Raw genomic sequence first — 19,298 nt, 5'->3', positions numbered from 1 at the left:
ACTACGTACTTTATCCTTATACACCAGCCAAAGGAATTTTTAATGAAAAGGTGATTAAAGTCATCAGCAATTGCAGATTCACTATGCAGTAGTATAAAGTAATGTTCATGACTCTATCTACAGTCAAAAAAATATGCCTACAGTTGTGTAAGCAAGAATCCGAATAAACACTTTCACATCACTCTAAGACAACCCATATTCATCGTGTGACAGCTTCATTTTCCATTTACATATTTATCCTTCCAATTTTATTTTATAATTTATTTTTTAAAAAATCAGTACCATTTATTTCCACAATACAAACCTCTTGATTGAGGTTCTTTAGCTGTGCGCTGAGGGCAGCACTTTCTTCATCTTGTGGCTGAATGTTACTTCTTTCTGCAATGGCATTCTGTAGCTCCACCATAGACTGGTACTCAGCACGTGCTGCCTCTGGTCTCAGTTTTGCTGGGCGTGATTTCCATTCAGCCACTTGAGTTGCTTTGGCACTTGTCCACTGAGCAAGCTCCGCTCGCTGTCGTTGCTGTTCCTCTAATTCCCCAACAGCTGCTGTCAGCACAGAGAGTCGATTCTGCACCTGTTTACAACAGTTATTTCATTAATAGATTGTTCACCATAATGATAAGTGTTACACCATGTAACTGAGGCTCAATGTGATAAAACATGTCACAATAATTTATCCAGTGACTGAACACTGGTGAGTGGCACTATCTCTCATCAAAGTGTAGTGTGTTTATATTTCTGCATTGCTTGTTATTAAAAATTGTTTGTTCCAATTCATGAAATTATATTTAGAATGCTACAAACTATTCACTTCAGTACAAAAGAAAATTTTTCATTTTTGAGATAAACAGTTACAGCAACAAGGTATAGCCTTTATGGGCTGATGACGATGATGATGGAATAAGTAGTAATAAAATAAACCAGAATGACTGCACTTCTAAAAAGCAACAGAGGCATGCTGAGTCAAGAGGAAACTCATTTTCAAATGATCAACAGCATCAAGAAATTGTAATTTAAGTACGTTCATGAAGAAGAAAGGACAAAAATTACAGTTTAGCATCTTCCTTAATAAGAGGCAGTGGTGTCAAAAGTCAAGGAGAAGAAAAGGGATTTCACTTGCAAGCTGAATCAAAAGAAATTTCTCCTATACATGAGGCTAAGTTACAAATAGTACATCTTTTCGCTCCCAGCCATTATGTCAATATTCTGTTACCTGTAATGTTACAGGCCCGACCTTTCTTGGTTTACAAGTCCTCATTTCCATTGTTGTACTAATCACAGTATTTTCTATAACCAACATTGCAGTGGTAGAAATCTTTTTCCCTTTTCATTTATTTACATATGTTTGATGATTCTATGCCTGTTTTATCCAATCTATTTAGAATATTCTTAAATATCATGTTTTATTTTAATTATAATAGTCATTATCTTATTATTATTATTTTTATAATAATAATAAGTTATTATTACTATATTATATATTATATAATAATTATATTATTATTATTATTATTATTATATTATATTTCAAATTTTCCTGCACCAATTTTTGTTGGATGTGAGAGCAAATTTTGTTTTACTAGTTTTATGGCTGCACAAGAAATTTTTTGAGTTACCACATCACTTATTAGCGATTACCCCATGTTGATTAGGATTTATGGTTTTATCACCTACTCTCTAAGCCTTTTAGTTCTTGTTACCCAATGCCTTTGTTACCATAGTCTGTCACCATTTCGTACCATGCTGTGTCACTGGGTGGTAGACTCAAGTAAATGAGAAATCCTCACTGGCAAACACTTTGGAACATTTGTCACTGGAATGTAGTATCAATGGATACTGACAGGAATGAGATATATGTTTCAAACTGGCTACTCTTTGCACAACAGTCATTGTTAATGTGCATACCGACAAAGTATTACTGTCAGTGAACTATACGTGACATATTCTCACTCTCATGTTACACTTCTTTGCACTCACTATCAAAAAACAAAAAAACAGATCTAGAGCCTGAGAACCCACATGCAATAACAAAGATTCCTAAGGCTGGCAAGCCATGATGAGCACAAAACATTAAAACAAATCAGTGCACTTCCTCTCCTTATGTGACCCCACAACTGACTATTTCAGAAGCAGAATCTCCATACTAATATTTGTAACAAAATGACTCAGTGCATTCCTTTCTCTCAATGAACAGATTAATTCCCTGTAGCTGAGACTCTCAAAATTCTGAGTCTTCAGACATCCCTGTGATTTCCCTAGCTTTTCCAGTAAATACTGGCTCCTTGAGAATTTCTGATTTTCTAGTTTCCAGAGAAGTCAACACTCAGTTCAAGACCCATATTTGTTTCATTTGATGTTAAAACCCTTTGGCTTTAACATTGCAGTACTCACTGCATTGTAAAAACATGTATTTCAAAAGAATATTAACATATCACACAAGTTCTGTCACACTTACGGCTATCCCCTCTTCCCATAACTTCCTACTGGTACCCTTCCATCCACATCTATTTGCTCTCTGTTTGTCCAGAACAGGTAATGTGACTATTACTGCTTTTTCTGACAAACTCACACTATTTTCAAAGAATTAAGAGATACTGCCCACAAATATTGCAAAGCCATGACTTCATAATGACAAAAATGGAACACCAAAGGAAAATAAAGCATTTGCAACTTCAAAGAAATTGCAAAGAATATTTTTCCCCAATTTATCCAAGAATGACAGTTATTAGACTACAGAAACAAGAAAGAAGAACAGTGCAAGATAAAGAAAAGCAACTAAGCAATTCAAATGAAAGCCGGCCACGGTGGTCTAGCGGTTCTGGCGCTGCAGTCCGGAACCGCGGTACCGCTACGGTCGCAGGTTCGAATCCTGCCTCGGGCATGGGTGTGTGTGATGTCCTTAGGTTAGTTAGGTTTAAGTAGTTCTAAGTTCTAGGGGACTTATGACCTAAGATGTTGAGTCCCATAGTGCTCAGAGCCATTTGAACCAATTCAAATGAAACCAGTAGCCAACTCACTAGATTTAATCGCATGCTATGCAGATGGAAAGAGAAAACAAGCAGTTGATTTGATGGTAGGAAGTAGAAGAGAAGAACAAAAATAATTGTGAAAAATTGAGTGTTTAAGGATGATATTACCTAAGTTTGGAAAAACATGATACTTTTGCAAGGTGATTTGTACAGAATGGACACTGATGATAGACTTCTAATTTCCCTAGCTGTGTTCATTTATCTAGCAGGTTGCCTCAGTTCACAGTCATTTAGCGGAACCTGTGAGGCAGCAAGACTGAAACTGCTGCTGTTTTACTTGACAGTCTTAACATATCACTGACAATTAGTTATACCTTTCAAGGCAAGTATCTGCTAATCAAAGGCTCAATGGTTCTACGTCCAGCATGCTTGTGGATTTTATGGTTTATGTCTCTTCATACATGCTTTCCTAGATTAATCTTCTGGCAGTGGCTATGCATAATACTAAGAACATTACCATATGGCCTGTTAGTCTGACATCATCTACCGGGTTCTAAAGAAAAAACTGCATAGAAAAAGAGAGAAAAACAAATACAATTCTAATGGAGCATATGACTATTTATAAATGGCAGGCTTCCTCTCTGGTAGACGTGCTAGTGTGCAACTGTTGGATGGAAACAGCTTTCACACTATTGAGTGTTGTGACTGTTTATGTTAGACTGTGCTATGTCATTTTTTTGTTATGATGCCGGAGATAATGTTGATGACTATGATACTAGCTGTGTCACTCCCACTGGAATACAAACAACTTTGTAAATTTTTTGAGCTCTCTCAAAGCCATGTGTGGTGTCACCGCTAGACACCACACTTGCTAGGTGGTAGCTTCAAATCGGCCGCGGTCCATTAGTACATGTCGGACCCGCGTGTCGCCACAGTGTGATCACAGACCGAGCGCCACCACACGGCAGGTCTAGAGAGACGTACGAGCACTCGCCCCAGTTGTATGGACGACATTGCTAGCGACTACACGTACGAAGCCTTTCTCTCAATTGCCGAGAGACAGTTAGAATAGCCTTCAGCTAAGTCCATGGCTACGACCTAGCAAGGCGCAGTTAACCATATCTGGAGAGAGTCTCACTTGTATTAACCATAGCGATGTACCACAAGAGGGAATAAAGTTAAGTATACGAGAAGCTCCGTTCTTTTCTTTGTAGCATTCATAAAGTATCCTGTTTCAGACTTAACGCAAGACGGCGTGAGTTGACGCGTGCCCTTTCGGCTACTTCTCAGTCTGGCGTAGCTAGCTTGTTACGCCACAACAGTTTGGCGACGAGTGTAAACGTGTTCTTTCTAATTTGCACTAATTTGCTTGTGTCATGGCTTCGCCACATTCTCCAGATGTACTGTCCGAATTTTATCGCTTGCAGAATCAGCAGACGCAGGCGTTATTGGATGCCCTTGGACAGCTCGTCCAGGATCAACGTGCGCTGCAAAACGATGCGGCCGCCGCCGCTTCATCGCTACCGCAGCCACAACATGCAGTTGCACCGTCCTTCCGTAATTTTGATTCAACCCAGGAATCTTGGACGGAATGGTCCCGACAATTTGGATTTCATCTCGCCGCCTACAGAATTCAAGGTAATGAGCGGCAGCCGTTTTTGCTTTCGTGTGTAGGTGTGTCCACCTACCGTGTGATAGTGAAATTGTTTCCCCGACGCGACGTAGCAACTCTGTCCTACGAAGAAATTTTGTCTGCTTTAGATGCCTATTTCAAGGAAACAGTCAATGTCGTTGCAAAAAGTTATACGTTCTTTCGTACAAAACGTACGGCCGGTCAAACTAATCGGGAGTGGGTTGCAACATTGCAAGGACTTACTAGGGATTGTGCGTTTGAATGTGAATGTGAACTCCCTTATTCAGATACTATGGTGCGTGATGCAATTGCACAGAACGTTTCTGATGTTCGCATACGGGAACAGATTTTGAAACTAGTTAATCCCTCCCTTCAACAAGTGATAGACATATTGGATAGGCAAGACACACTTGACTTTGCTCAGGAATCATTTGAAACTTCGCCAGCCGTGTGTCACATTAACCGGCCCGCCGGGCGCGCTGCTCGGAACGCTAAACAGCCCTCGCGCGCGTCCGCGCAGCTGCGGCCTAGCTCTCCGCGTGTGCCGCGTAAGCAAGCAAATGCAGTGCTAAAATCATGCCCGCGGTGTGCAACTAGACATTCGCGTGAGAATTGCCCGTCACGCCAAGCTATTTGCTTTTACTGTCATAAGAAAGGACATGTTCAAAGTGTTTGCCAGAAAAAGCTCAGATCAGACAATCACAACCATTCCAGGCCCTTTGCTTCGCACCGGAATCGAACCAAGGACGATCAGGCTCGTGGACCTTCGCCCATGGACATTCATGTAGTTCTTTCCACCCCGTCCAGTGCCACTTTCTCTAACAGTGACAGTGTTCGTCCCACAAAAAGTGTGCGTCGACGTCGATGGAAATCCCGTCACGTCGCACGTGATTCTGTACCAGTGTCTGTTCAAGTTGCACCAAACAGTCGCTCTTGTCGTCAGCAGTACAATAAACTTTTTGTAGATTTGGACTTTGCCGGACAAGTGATACCATTCCAGCTCGATACCGGAGCTGCAGTTTCATTGCTCAATCACGCCACGTACAAACAACTGGGCGCACCTCCGTTGCGTGTCGCAAATGTTCAGCTCACTAGTTATTCAGGACAGAATATCCCTGTGTTAGGACAGTGCAGCCTTCTTGCAACATACAAGGGACAAACAAAACTTGTGTCTTTTTACGTTCTTCGTTCTTCTTCGGCAGTGAACTTGTTTGATTTAGATTTATTTCAGTTGTTTAACTTGTCTATCGTAAATCAGGTCCTATCAGTGAACCAGACTGTGCCTTCAGCCAGTGTTTCTAGTCTGTGTGAGGAATTTGCAGACATTTTTGCGCCGGGCCTTGGTTGCGCTAAGAACTAGGCAGCACATTTGGAACTCAAAGTGAACGCGCAACCGAAATTTTTCAGAGCGCTCAATGTTCCACACGCATTGCGTGATGAGGTCGCCAGAACATTAAATGATTTAGAATCACAAGGTGTCATTGAACGTGTGCAGGCTTCTCTCTGGGCCTCACCCTTAGTAATTTTGAAAAAACCTTCCGGAAAATTGAGACTTTGCGTGGACTTCAAGGCAACTGTGAATCCACAACTTGTGACTGCTACTTTTCCTTTGCCCCACCCGGAAGATCTTTTTGACAAACTGTGCCCGGGAACATATTTTTCAAAGTTGGACCTAGCAGATGCGTACTTGCAAATACTGGTGGACGAAGAATCCCAGCGCGTATTGGTGGTTAACACGCATCTTGGATTGTACCGATTCAAAAGACTGCCATTCGGGTGTGCATCCGCCCCTGCATTGTTTCAGCAATATTTACAAACTGTTTGTGCGTCGGTCCCTACTGCTGCGAACTATCTGGACGATATTGTGATCTCCGGAAAGACAGAAGCCGGACATTTAGCCAACCTCCGCACATTCTTTCAGGTATTGCGGCAAAATGGTCTTCGCTTGAGGAAGGACAAATGTGTGTTTTTTGCTCGTGACTTACCATATTTGGGACATGTAATCAATGCCCAAGGCATACATCCGAGTCCAGAGCACCTCCGTGCCATACAGGACTTGCCTTCGCCACAGAATGTGAAGTAGCTACAGAGTGTACTGGGTAAAATAAATTATTGTCATCGCTTTCTGCGCAATGCCTCTTCCATTTCAGCTCCGCTTCATCGCTTACGCCGTAAAGGTGTTCCGTTCGTCTGGTCGACGGAATGGGAACGTGCCTTTCGCCAGTTGAAATCGGCGTTGCTTTCAAATACTTTCCTTACGCCATTCGATCCCCAGAAACTCCTTTTGTTGATGGTAGATGCATCGGAATTCGGGATCGGTGCTGTGCTTGCACACAAAGATGGATCGCATGACCGCCCTATTGCCTTTGCATCAAAATTGCTCTCGTCTGCGCAAAGCAATTATTCACAGATCGAGAAAGAAGCTTTAGCTCTCGTGTTTGGTGTTACTTTACCATCATCACCAACCACAAACCTTTGACATCGCTTTTTCATCCGCACAAGCCTGTACCTCCACGTACAGCACAGAAATTCATTCGCTGGTCTATTTTTCTCTCGCAGTACCGCTACGATATCTTGTATCGGTCCACTGCTAAGCACGGAAACGCCGATGCGTTGTCCCGTTTGCCTGTTGCTGAGGATAAAGCATTCGATTCTTCCGAACTTGCTTGCATGTTCATTGACTCGGAAACCGATGACGTGGTCGAATCGTTTCCGATTGATTTTCGTCGTGTAGCTACAGCCACAGCTGCTGACCCTGTCCTTGCTACTGTTTTGCGTTTTGTTGCTACGCAATGGCCCTTGTCAAAGTCACGGATCGAGGATCCGTTGGTTCGCCGATTTTTTGCTCACAGGGAGAGACTTTTTGTACGACGTGGTGTTTTGTTGTTGCGTTCTGATAATGATCAGTCTAGGGTCGTGGTCCCACGTTCGTTACAGTCCTCTGTCTTAAAGCTTCTCCACCAAGGACATTGGGGTATAGTGCGTACGAAACAACTTGCTCGTCAGCACTGTACTTGGTTCGGAATCGATGCTGCAATTACGAATATGTGCTCTTCTTGCATGGCATGTGCCGAACAACAATCCGCACCACCGCGGAAATTCTTTGCATGGCCGAAAGCCACTTCCCCTTGGCAACGCTTACATATCGATTTTGCTGGTCCCTTCTGGAATGCTCGATGGTTGGTTGTTGTCGATTCCTTCAGTAATTTTCCATTTGTTGTCCGGATGTCTTCCACGACGTCTTCTGCCACAATCTAAGCGTTGTCTGCTATTTTTTGCATTGCAGGTCTACCACAGACTATTGTTTCCGACAATGGCCCACAATTCATGTCCGCAGAATTTCAGTCATTCTGCAAGGCCAATGGTATTCAACATCTGACATCCGCGCCGTTTTCGCCTAAGTCAAACGGTGCCGCTGAACGATTGGTCCGGACTTTCAAGTCACAGATGTTGAAGTTGAAAGAGTCGCATTCTCGGGAGGACGCATTGTTGCTCTTTTTGTCCTCGTATCGCTCTCAGCCCCGCGATGGTCGCTCGCCGGCTGAGTCGCTCCACGGTCGTCCTCATCGAACCTTGATGTCTTTGCTGCATCCGCCGCATCAGGTTCCTGTGCAGCGGCAGACTCCTGCTTTTGCTCCAGGTGTCGTCGTATTCTATCGCAACTATCGCGGTTCACGGCGTTGGCTCGCAGGGCGCATTCTTCGCTGCCTCGGACGCGCGATGTATTTGGTTTTGGGGGCCTCTGGTGAGGTGCGTCGGCATCTCAATCAGCTGCGCCTCTGTCGTCGCACGGGTTCTGCCGCTCCCCGTGTGCTTTCAGCGATGGTGCCGTCCGGTCAGCGCCCTGGGGACCCATCTACTGGCTCGCCTCATCCCCAGGTGTTACCGACGATGCCTTCCATTTTGCCCCATGGCGTCGTGCCACACCATGAAAAACACCCCAATACTATAACATTACCGTCTCCATACTTTACTGTCAGTGCCACATATGATGGCAGGTAACATACTTTACTGTCGACATTACACATGTTTTCTGGTTAACATTCTCATGGTATTCAACCAATCAAATCCTTCCATTGGACTGCCACAGTATACAGAATGGCTCTTTACTCTAAATCAATTATTTCCAGTCATCTATTGTCTAGTGCCATTGCTCTCTACATCACCTCAAGCATTTTGCAGCACTAACTAAAGAAATGAGGAATTTCTCCCATTCTACTTCATTCTTTTTAACTCCGAATGCGAAGTCACTGTGCTAGCTGGACGGCTGGTAGCACTTTGGAACTCTGGAGTGATTCCTTTCACTGATTTCATTCGATTTTTTATGACCACCTTTCACAATACTGAACACTACCTGCCCATCATTACACGAGGTCTGTCTGGTGTTGGTTTAGATATGGTTGTCCCTTTGTTTGTGTTTCCCTTTACAATCGTAACACCAAAAGTTGTATGGGCAGCTTTAGAAGGGCTGACTTGTCCCTGATGGATTTGTCACAAAGGTCACATCCAATGATTAGTCCAAGTTAGAATTCACTGAACTATCCTGGCTGCCAACTGTACTGTTGCTGCTTCTCTACCGGCAATGAAATATTCTCCACTTTCTTTTCTACTGGTGGGTCATCCACCTCTCTTAACATCTATTGGTCAATTCTGCATTACAAAGGGGTGTTCATACACTTTTGTTCAGACAGTACATCAAACAACATTGTTAATACAATGATTCATTTCATTATAATGCAAATAACTGCTGTCTTTATATGATTGAAGATATGTGATAGATAAAATTATGTACTGACACACAGATTATTGTCTCAAAAGTAATTTTCACCTGGTGAGTGGTTGTTGCTTATACTCATAGACATTCTAAACATCAGGTGAGTACAAATTGTTATTTCCTGTAATTTATATGTTTACTGTCTCCTACATCATTATTATATTCTGTTAATGGCCAACAGTCCCCAAACTACGTTAATGCTGTTTAGCTACAAGTGACATGGAGTATAGAGTGAATTGTGAACATTAAATATTGTATTTAGCTTCTGTGTATACAGTTGCTGGATGAATGTGACAAATAATATTTGGAAATTTTTTATTTTATTGACTACAAGATCATATTGAAATACAATGTGAAAAGTACCAGAAATCATAATAAATAATGTAGTTTTAAAAAAATAATAATATTCACAAATTCTTTACCTGTTCACATATGCTGTCCATCTTGGTAACATATTCATGTGACTGCAGGTTTTCTAGTAAAAGTCTCAACTTCTCACTCTTCTCGTCAAGATTCTTCTTCCCAGGTTGCCGTTGCTTCTCAAACAAAACACACACAAACACCGTGCAATACATGCTCAAGCAGGAATTTAAGCACTCTAGTAAAGTACAGTTATTCCAGTAATTATAATGGAATAGAGTACAAAACTACAGTCAATCATTCTAAAAAGCAGAAGACTAAGACTCTACTGGAAAACAACTTCTACATAAATACATAATTCTATTGTGTTACTTCACAAACATGCAATTATAAACATTTAGACTAGAATCATAATTACCTGAAGAGCCTGCTATACAAAACTTTTCCATCAAACTGTTATCTTGCATTAAATATACTTTTATTACAGAATAATGTTTTCATTGTTGAAGCACTTATTCTTAATTTCAAAGTGACATTGTCATACTGTGCATAATACAGGGTGTTTCAAAAAGGACTTTACAACTTTAAAAATTCATACACATTTATTCAAGATATAGAGCTGGGTATAGTGTTATTTTATAGGAAACAAATCAAGTTTTTTTATCTTAAACTAAAAATGTTGTATATGGCTTCTTTTGGTTATCCTGCACACATCCCATCGGAAGTCAATTTCTTCCCAAACTCGCTGTAGCATTGCAGCTCAGTGGCGGTGTAAATTCTTGCTCTAAGTTCAGGTAGAGAAGCCAGCACAGGAGGTACAAACATGATATCCATGATGAATCCTCACAAGAAAAAAATTGAGTGGTGTCAGGTCTGGGGAACGTGGGGGGGCCAAGCAATTGGTGCATCACAGCCAATTCATTGACCTGGAAAGTGGTCACTGGGAAAATCCCGGATGTCAGCCAGGTAGTGGGGGTGGCACGAAGTAAATATTTCGTCCTTGGTCATCCTCATAGATCTGTGGCATCAAAAATTGATGTAACATATCCAGATACACTATCCCATTGATGGTTCTCTCACAGAAAGAAAAGGGGCCATACACTTCATTCTTGCTCAATGCACAAGAAATGTTTAGCTTAGGGCTGTCTCAAACATCCTCCTACTAGGAGGATCTTTAGCATACTTGGTTTGGAAATTACGCTGAACTATTGTCACTGACTTCGATTCTTCAATCCAAAACAAACAGCTAGCACACTCGGGTCCACTGAAGGCAGCCATCTTTAACGCAACTGCTGCTAGTGCTCCTTACAGTGCAATTAGGCACTAACGAACTATGAGGGACAAAACTTGATGTATTTCCCTACAAATTGACACTACAATCACCTCTGTAGGTACTATGAATTAAGTTACATGAATTTTCAAAGCTGGAAAGTCCTTTTTGAAACACTCTGTATTTTCTGACTATCAGTCTGAGCTATAATGCCTGCTTCTTTCTTTTTTTTTCGCAGTACAACATTTCAAAATGGAAAAGCACTTGAAAAGTTAGGAAAAATTAAAATTTATCTCTCACATGTCATCAGCTCGGCTCTTTCTACAAACATTTTTCACTAATAATTCAAACATTCTTTATTCCTGCTTTCACTCTTAAAGTTTTTGTTGTTTGGTTTATAAATCCCTTTTAAAGGTATAACACTGTGAATGAGTCTTTCAGCCTATTTGCTCAACAAAACAACCTCCGATTTTGAAAAGTAGCATGCTTGTTTAGTGGAAATTTGTTATTTATCAATTTAACTGTATCATAATTTTATTGTGTGTATAATTAATCCACAAAATACTTGCTGTGTTCTAGACACAGCTGAACTTTGTTTCATTGTTTAAGCAAGGTACTTTGTCAAATCAACTGTTACTGTTTATCAGTTTCAATATTGTTTCACTGATCTATTTGTGTTGCATCATTCCTTGTTTTATCATTTTTACAAACTGATTGTTCAGAAAATTTAGAAAACTATAATCCTGACACAAAATCTTTTTGAGAAAGAAATATACTTGTCCTGAATGGTTTTCTCCGGTGCAAGGTGGAACAGCAACTGCTAACAGACACCGTGATATTAATTATGAACCTATTTTGTTTTTCAACTAATGCTGAATACTGATCTTGCTGTGTGTCCCATTCACAGCTTAACATAATTGTAAACAGCATCATATTTTGAAGTAACATTTTTCTCTTCACTAATTAAACACCTTTCAACCCTTTTCTATAAATAATTATCTGTATCATTTTTAATGTAATTCGTTTTTTGCGTGAGTGAAATAATTCAGTAAAAATATGACATACAGTATCTTGCTTATTCTTAACATTAGCATGCTAAATTAATTATTTTTTTCCATTCTGTTCATCGCATACCACTCACGTGCAATAAACTTACTCTCAATCGATGTATCTCTCCCACTGAGGTTTGTGTGAGACTAACAACTGAGTCCTAAACAGTTTCATAATGTGGCAACAGCTAGAAGAGTACTTTGTACATAAATCACCAAGTGAGAAGAACATAACCAAGTTTTCCATCACTACACCGACCTGATCGATAAGGTCCTCAAGTCGTGCTCTGACTATCAGCTCACGGTCAGGAATTGGTGGAGGCACAGTGTCCTGAGGACTGCTTGGACGTGATATGCATGCAGCAGCTGCCTCACAGGCTTGAACAGCCACTGCTAATCTTGCTTTCTCAGCCTGCAGTGTGTTGTGCATGCTCTGAAAAAGGACAAGGATACACCACATCAGTTATGCACACCCTGGAGGTACACGTAAAACATTTTACTTTTTTAACGATTATAGTCATGAGGTTTTTAAGCAGTACAAACACTTAACACACATTCTCTGTATTCTGTTATACGTTATAAAATTGTAGCAAACCATCACTATATGAATAATAATGTCAGATCTGAAACTGAGGCAAAGAAAATGTTTTGAGTTTCAGTTCTGTAGTTGAATAGGCTATCTCTGTAAACCTGCTTCAATAACATTTTTACTTTTTACTATCTGAAAATTAAGTTATTGACAGCATTATCTTTCTTCTTCTTTTTGCTAGTCTTTATCCCATATCTTCATGAGATTGGCATGTTTTTATGGTTTGGCAATGTTAGTGGTAGATGGAGGCAGGAGGCCATTCCTGTTGCCACACTTTCCCCTCCAGGGGCAGAATTTCTGTACCGCAACTGTCCACATCTATGGTTATCCTGTGGGAAAGTATGTGAATGTTTCCTAAATATTTACGAATCGTGTAACTGAGGCAGGACATGGTACCGGCTGAGTATTCACCGAGGCAGATGTAAGAAACCGCATAAAAACCATATCCGAGCTTGGCTGGCACACCAGCCCTCATTGTTAAATTGCCAGGTGGATTCACAATCTGGGCCAAGCGTACCTACCCGAATCCCAGACAGGAAACAGCATGCTAACATGCATGGGTTCTTGATAGCATTATGTGTAAGTCAAAATGATAATTGATAAATTGTGAAAACAACAGAAAATATGTTCTCATTCAAAGACACATAGATTAAATTAATGAACTATAGCCATTACTAGCTGAATTTATAATACAGTGTAATAAAATAATCCACACTTGGTTCACAACAAGCAAGTGAAATAGGTCAACATTCGTATCACATGTAACAATAAAACTGGATTAAATGTACTGAACTAAATTTAGCAATAGAGAATTTTGTTATACCCGCATAATTAACATACACAAAAGCATTGATCACACTTTTGTTGTTGATTTAATATAAAACTATTTTTAAGAAATAGGTCAACTTTGATACATAAGCACAGGAATATTCACTATGTTCAATTCTGAACTTCGTGTACTTTTTTCCTCATATTCTATTGATCAATGGAAAACGAAACAAATGTACATTACATATGCTGATGAATACACAGAACATATTTTGTGTTCTTACTTCAAATTCACTCAACTCAGTCTTTGCTCAAAACTTTCAAAATATCTCAGGCAAGGAGATTCTGCAACCAGTTTTCATAATATGAGCAACAAATATTGCTAATAACCAAAATTAACAAAAAACCTTCCTTACCCTCGTTTCTTCCAACTGTTGCTGAGCATCTTTAAGGCTTTCTACTGGTGCCTCCAAACTCTTTGCTATAACCGGTTCATATCCATCTAGATTGTGCATTATACTTTCCAGTGTGTCTTCATATTCTTGGAACTTAGCTAGAGATTCCAAAAGTCGATTCTGTAAAACCGAAATAAATGTTTTTATTTCTCCTAATGTTCCAGTTTCAACAATTATGAATGCCTCACCATATACATATGTGTGTGTGTGTGTGTGTGTGTGTGTGCGTGTGTGAATCTGTAAACATTAATACCTTAATTTGTATAGCAGTTCTAAGTAGAGAATTGTAACTGTCCTGAACATTGTGAAGTTGCTTTTCAATTGTTTCTTCTATACCAGGTGTAGAACCAATGTATCGTTCTATCTGACTTCTTCCTTTCGCTTTGACATCATCCAGAGTATTTTGATATTTTTGAATATCTGCCAGTAGTGCCTGTAAGAAAGAAAACAGCTCATCACATCCTGTAGGTAAAATTGCCGAGATTGCCGTAATTAAAATATTTATGTAAAATTTACTTTTTGATCCCATAAGAAGTGTGCTGAAGATATAATTTGGCACTAATTTCATAAATTATTAAATCTTATGTTATTTAAAAATGTAGGGCATGGAAAATGACAACTTGTAGCCAGAATGTTAATGCAATGGATGTGTGAGTAGATACAAACTTCTTCCTAAGATAATGCATAATTGTGAGACTGCACTTGCAAAGCATTCTGATGCTATATTTTTATGTCTTTTTGCTATGCCTCTCACAGCTGTCATGCAGTTGTATTCAGGAATGTCAGAGCTTCTTATGAACAAAAATACGTATCAAAATACTGTGTACTGGAGTATCCAGCTAATTAAATTGAAAGTCCTCAAGAGATGTGGATACACAGTCTAACTAATGACTGGAACTGGAATTTTCTAAGATATCTTTATTTCTGACAAATATCCCTAGTCCAATAAATAGAATCCCAGAAATTCAGTATAGTCTATAGCAAATGTAAAGAAGGAATGGTGGTTGTGAGAACAGCCACATGCATTTCTCACACGAATAAACATCATTACATACACATTGGGCAATGGACAACAGTGTGCTCTTAAATTTTATATGCTGAAGTACAACTTAAGTTATAAAAGGAGGAGACAGACATACTTTAAATCATGATGATATGCTTGCAATATACACCAATTTAAAACTGCCATCTCAAATCGCTAATTGAGGGAATTACCCTCAGCTCAAATTCATTTTCATAGCACTTGACTCCATTAACTGCATTCAAGTTAGCAACAATATTTTTGAATATGAAACATAGCAAGCAAAAGTCAGTAACTTTACCAAACCCAACAATTACTGATAGCACAGAAGCTATTGGGAATACAACATATTTTTATTAGATACCATCCCTACAGAATAGTACAGAACACTGCTTCTTAACGTAAGTCTGTTTCCTTCTGAAACAAAATCTGTGACAGTTCACTTGTTCACTGTTTACTTTATGAAACTGTAATACATATCAAAATTATATGATACCTCATGCTGAGATATTTGTTCCTGTGTCTGTTCACGGTTTGTAATATACAGAGAATTGTGTGCCATCAACTGGAAGGAGATCTGCAGTAACCATTTCTCTGTGTCTTGCAGTGACTGGTGGTATGCAGAATATTCCTGATTAAGAAATACAACACGTTAATTACCAGGTTATTTTTGAACTTTTTAATGTATTATAATCTTTTGTATGTTCTGTGCATAAAAACATACCTGCATTTCGAGTTCCACAGTCTGCCTGCAAGAGAGGCATTTGTTTGCCAACTGATCCCATCGTATCTGAAGACGCTGAACCTCTTCCAGAACTGCAGGCCGCCCAGCCCACGCTGAGAGCTCAGCTCCTTCTGAGACCAGGTGCTCTAAGTCCGCATGTTTGGCATTCACTTCCTCTTGCAGGTGCTGGTAATTCAAATGGACACTTTGAGTACTGTATTGCTCACATAGTTATACTATTCATCAGCAGTATGAAATAACTGCATACAAAACATGATTAACACAGACTTCAACAATGTGTTACAGTGAACCAATAACAATTTACATTGTTTCAGATGATGTACAAAAAATGCTAAACGGGGCTGGAAGAGTGTAATGAAATACAGCTCACAATGTGCAAAGGCTGGGTGTTCATTTACTGTTGCTCTATGAACATGAGCCATCCACAAAAAGCACATATTGTTATACCATATACAGGTTAATGTAATTAAACTCTCATGGCATAATTATCAGGAAGCTGCATTTTTCCAATGATTCCTCGTGTATTTGTTTGTCAAAGACTAGAAGTGGACAAACTATAATTGTACTTCTTCTTAATTTAATTTCTATTGATACTTTTCTTTTGGAGTACAGAATTAATAAAACAGTGTCATACTAATACCGTATATTGGAATTAATGATCAGAATCAAAATTGCTGTTAATGGATTCCTTGGCAATACAACACAAAAACTGATGGTTACTTTCCTGTCTACCGAGAAATGACATATTCAAAATAAATAATAATAGGACTCCTGTGACTACAAACTGATATAAAAAGAAAAAAATTCAGCTTATGACATGATTTTTCCTGCATAATGTGAAAGCTAGACCACTCATGATGTACACTTCATTAAGTTTAAGAATCCATTTTCATTCATGTTCCTCACAAATGTTGTACGCTGCAGTATTGTCACGTGCATATGTTACCTTGTATCTCTCAATCAGAGTTTTCATCTCCCCCAGTTCAGCCTTAGTTTCAGGCACATTTTTCAGTGTTTCTTCTACTTCTGAGATCCAATGTTCAAATCGTGATTTAGCTTCATTGTAATCTTCCCAACGAACGACTGCAGCCTGTTTAAATTTAAAAAACAGCCAATGAAATGCTTAAAATGTAGCTCATGCAGACAGTATGCCTAATAAATCTGTAAATCTAGGGACATTTTTGTTGCATGTATAACCACAATGTATTACCTTGAGCTGTGCCATGACAGAGTTAAGATCAATTGTGAGTTGATCCCAGTGGCTTCGCAAGGCAGCCATATCATCCCGAAGTGATGATTGTTGTTCAACAGGTGTCGTATTTATAGCTTTTGTAAAAACTTCTTGCATCACTGACATCAGATGTTGACCTTCCGTCATACGGTTTGACACAAGCTGTACATAAACAAAACATCAATTGCACTCTTACATTAACTCTGAAAATACAAGAATGTGAAGTCCAACTGTCTTGAGAAATAGTTTTGAGTCATTGCTTTGGAAGTGTTTTGCTAATACACAAATACTTGAGATCAGTTCATTTATTTTACAATCACTAGTAATCATATCTCAATTACTCAGCTGTAGATACACATTTTTGTAATTCAACTTACACGTATTGTTTCCAGTTTATCCCGCATCGCAGCCTCGTCTCCAACTCCTATGCAATCTTGCACTGTCCCATGAGCAGTTTTTAGCCATGATTCAAATTCTTCTTTAGCTTTGATGAATTCTGTGTGATCTGATAAATTCTTTTCAACTTTAGACACTAATCCCTATGTGAAAAGAGAAAAATAGGAAACGATAACAATATACAATTTCAGAATAAAATATATTCAGTCAATCTCCTATCTCGACTATGTACCTGAATTGTAGTCAGCAGATTAGTATAACTGCTTTGGTGTTGAACTGTCTGATCACGAACCCAGTTGCAAGCACTCATCTCCATCAATACTTCACATCTGTCATTAAGTTCCTCCATTACAGTTTTCTGTTGGATAGCCTCTTGCAACAATGCCTAAAAGAAAGTCATATGCTATAAGAGGAATGACAGCTTATGCATCAAACTTTATTAAGTCAGAATGTGTTTGGACAGTTCCATATTGGAATGAATACAGAAACTTTTGCTGTATTTTTTGCTTAAGCATGACATGATCCCCTCAATGTTAGCACTGAATAGGGGGATCACGGAGGAATTTTATAAGGGGGACTATGCTCCAGACTGAATGCTGAAAGGCATAATCAGTCTTAAATGATGATGATGATGATGATGATGATGATGATGATGATGGTGAGCATGAGCATTACATTGATCTTGCCCTGTTGGTCACAATATGACAAGAATTATAATCACAACTTGTGACTGACCTGCTATCAGCTCCTAGAAAATGCAGACACATGCAAAAAGAACAGCTTCACTTTACATTAATAAAGTCCCATTTTATATTTTTTCCCCAATACAATGATATCAACACTTCTATGTGAAAGAAAAAAAGGTTTATTGATTAATATCAGTCTTTTTGAATGAAACACAGATGTTACATTTACTACAACTCTCTCTAAGAATTACAAAAAAAGGGAAAGTGAGTGAAATTTGTGAGAAACTGAAAAGTCCCGTGCTGGAGTAAAATACAAAGTAACACTCACTCTGCATCTCTGAAGATCATCAGGCGTTTTCTTGTCACCTTCCAACTCTGCATTAACTCTGGACCGGAAAGCCTCCAGCCATGACTGCATGCGACTTGAAGTGTCTGCAAATTCATTCCAGGCATTGATGCACCGCTGTAGTATCTTTTGTGTGTCCTTACATAAAATCTGCAGGCTGTCCCAGTCACTCTTCAGCTGCTGTGTTTCCTGGCGTAGAGTATCTTGGCCTTCAGGGCCAGTTGTTTGTGCGACAGATGTGCTCAAGACAGTGGCACGCTCAACTAATTTCTCACCTGTATCAATTATACCGCACATTAAATCTTTTCACTTCACTGTTACAGTGCATGGTAATTAAGTAAAAGATAAGGAATAAAAGAAATACTTGAAACTGAATACTCAGTAATCAACCTCTGTGTCAAATTTATACAAGGATTGCATGAGAATTTTCCAACAAAATGTCAGGCTCTCTAAGACAAGATTTCTTTTATAGAGTGGCACCACAAACCAAGGGCTGCTGTAATGTGTGTGTATTTATGGACAACCCATTCTGGTCAAGAGACCATCATAAATCATGGATACAATTACATTAGGCTGAAGAGAGGATAATAATGATGTATTTGATGTCAAGGGAGGATAACAATTTGTACTTGCTGCCAAAGAAGGCTAATAATTATGTCCTTGACACCAAGCAGCCTTCCTTTAAATTGGCGTTATGGTATTCATGCCTTAAAAATGGTCATTTGACTTCGATAAATAAACACGCACATTACAGCAGCCCTTAGTGGTTTCTTCATGTCTTTCTGAATATATAGTTAAGTTATGCAGCAAACTATACGGAAAATGAGAGTTTTTTCTCAACAGCTACTGATCGCTGGACGTGTCAGAAATGGGAAGGTGGTGGAGGTTACAAAAATAACAAATGACCTGGAACTCCAGAACAACGGAAATGAGTACTGGATTTGATAAAGGTAGCATGTACACAGTGGAACAAAACATATAGGACATATGAAGCTTAAAAAAG

General features: G+C 39.3%; 1 protein-coding gene across 1 annotated transcript in view; it reads right to left on the bottom strand.

The window, feature by feature from the left end:
* LOC126194652 (muscle-specific protein 300 kDa) overlaps positions 1 to 19,298 on the bottom strand; it is a 607,158-nt gene that overhangs the window by 221,488 nt on the left and 366,372 nt on the right. The window contains exons 71-82 of the mRNA XM_049932837.1: positions 18,278 to 18,570; positions 17,496 to 17,648; positions 17,245 to 17,406; positions 16,847 to 17,029; positions 16,583 to 16,726; positions 15,616 to 15,801; positions 15,388 to 15,522; positions 14,124 to 14,303; positions 13,832 to 13,990; positions 12,318 to 12,491; positions 9,802 to 9,915; positions 305 to 577 (exon numbers count right to left, since the gene is read on the bottom strand). Coding sequence (XP_049788794.1) covers positions 305 to 577; positions 9,802 to 9,915; positions 12,318 to 12,491; positions 13,832 to 13,990; positions 14,124 to 14,303; positions 15,388 to 15,522; positions 15,616 to 15,801; positions 16,583 to 16,726; positions 16,847 to 17,029; positions 17,245 to 17,406; positions 17,496 to 17,648; positions 18,278 to 18,570 — 2,156 coding nt within the window. The remainder of the gene's footprint in view (positions 1 to 304; positions 578 to 9,801; positions 9,916 to 12,317; positions 12,492 to 13,831; positions 13,991 to 14,123; positions 14,304 to 15,387; positions 15,523 to 15,615; positions 15,802 to 16,582; positions 16,727 to 16,846; positions 17,030 to 17,244; positions 17,407 to 17,495; positions 17,649 to 18,277; positions 18,571 to 19,298) is intronic.

This window comes from Schistocerca nitens, chromosome 7 (assembly GCF_023898315.1).
Source record: "Schistocerca nitens isolate TAMUIC-IGC-003100 chromosome 7, iqSchNite1.1, whole genome shotgun sequence".
Lineage (NCBI taxonomy): Eukaryota > Metazoa > Arthropoda > Insecta > Orthoptera > Acrididae > Schistocerca > Schistocerca nitens.
This window is presented reverse-complemented; position numbering and strand designations above follow the sequence as displayed.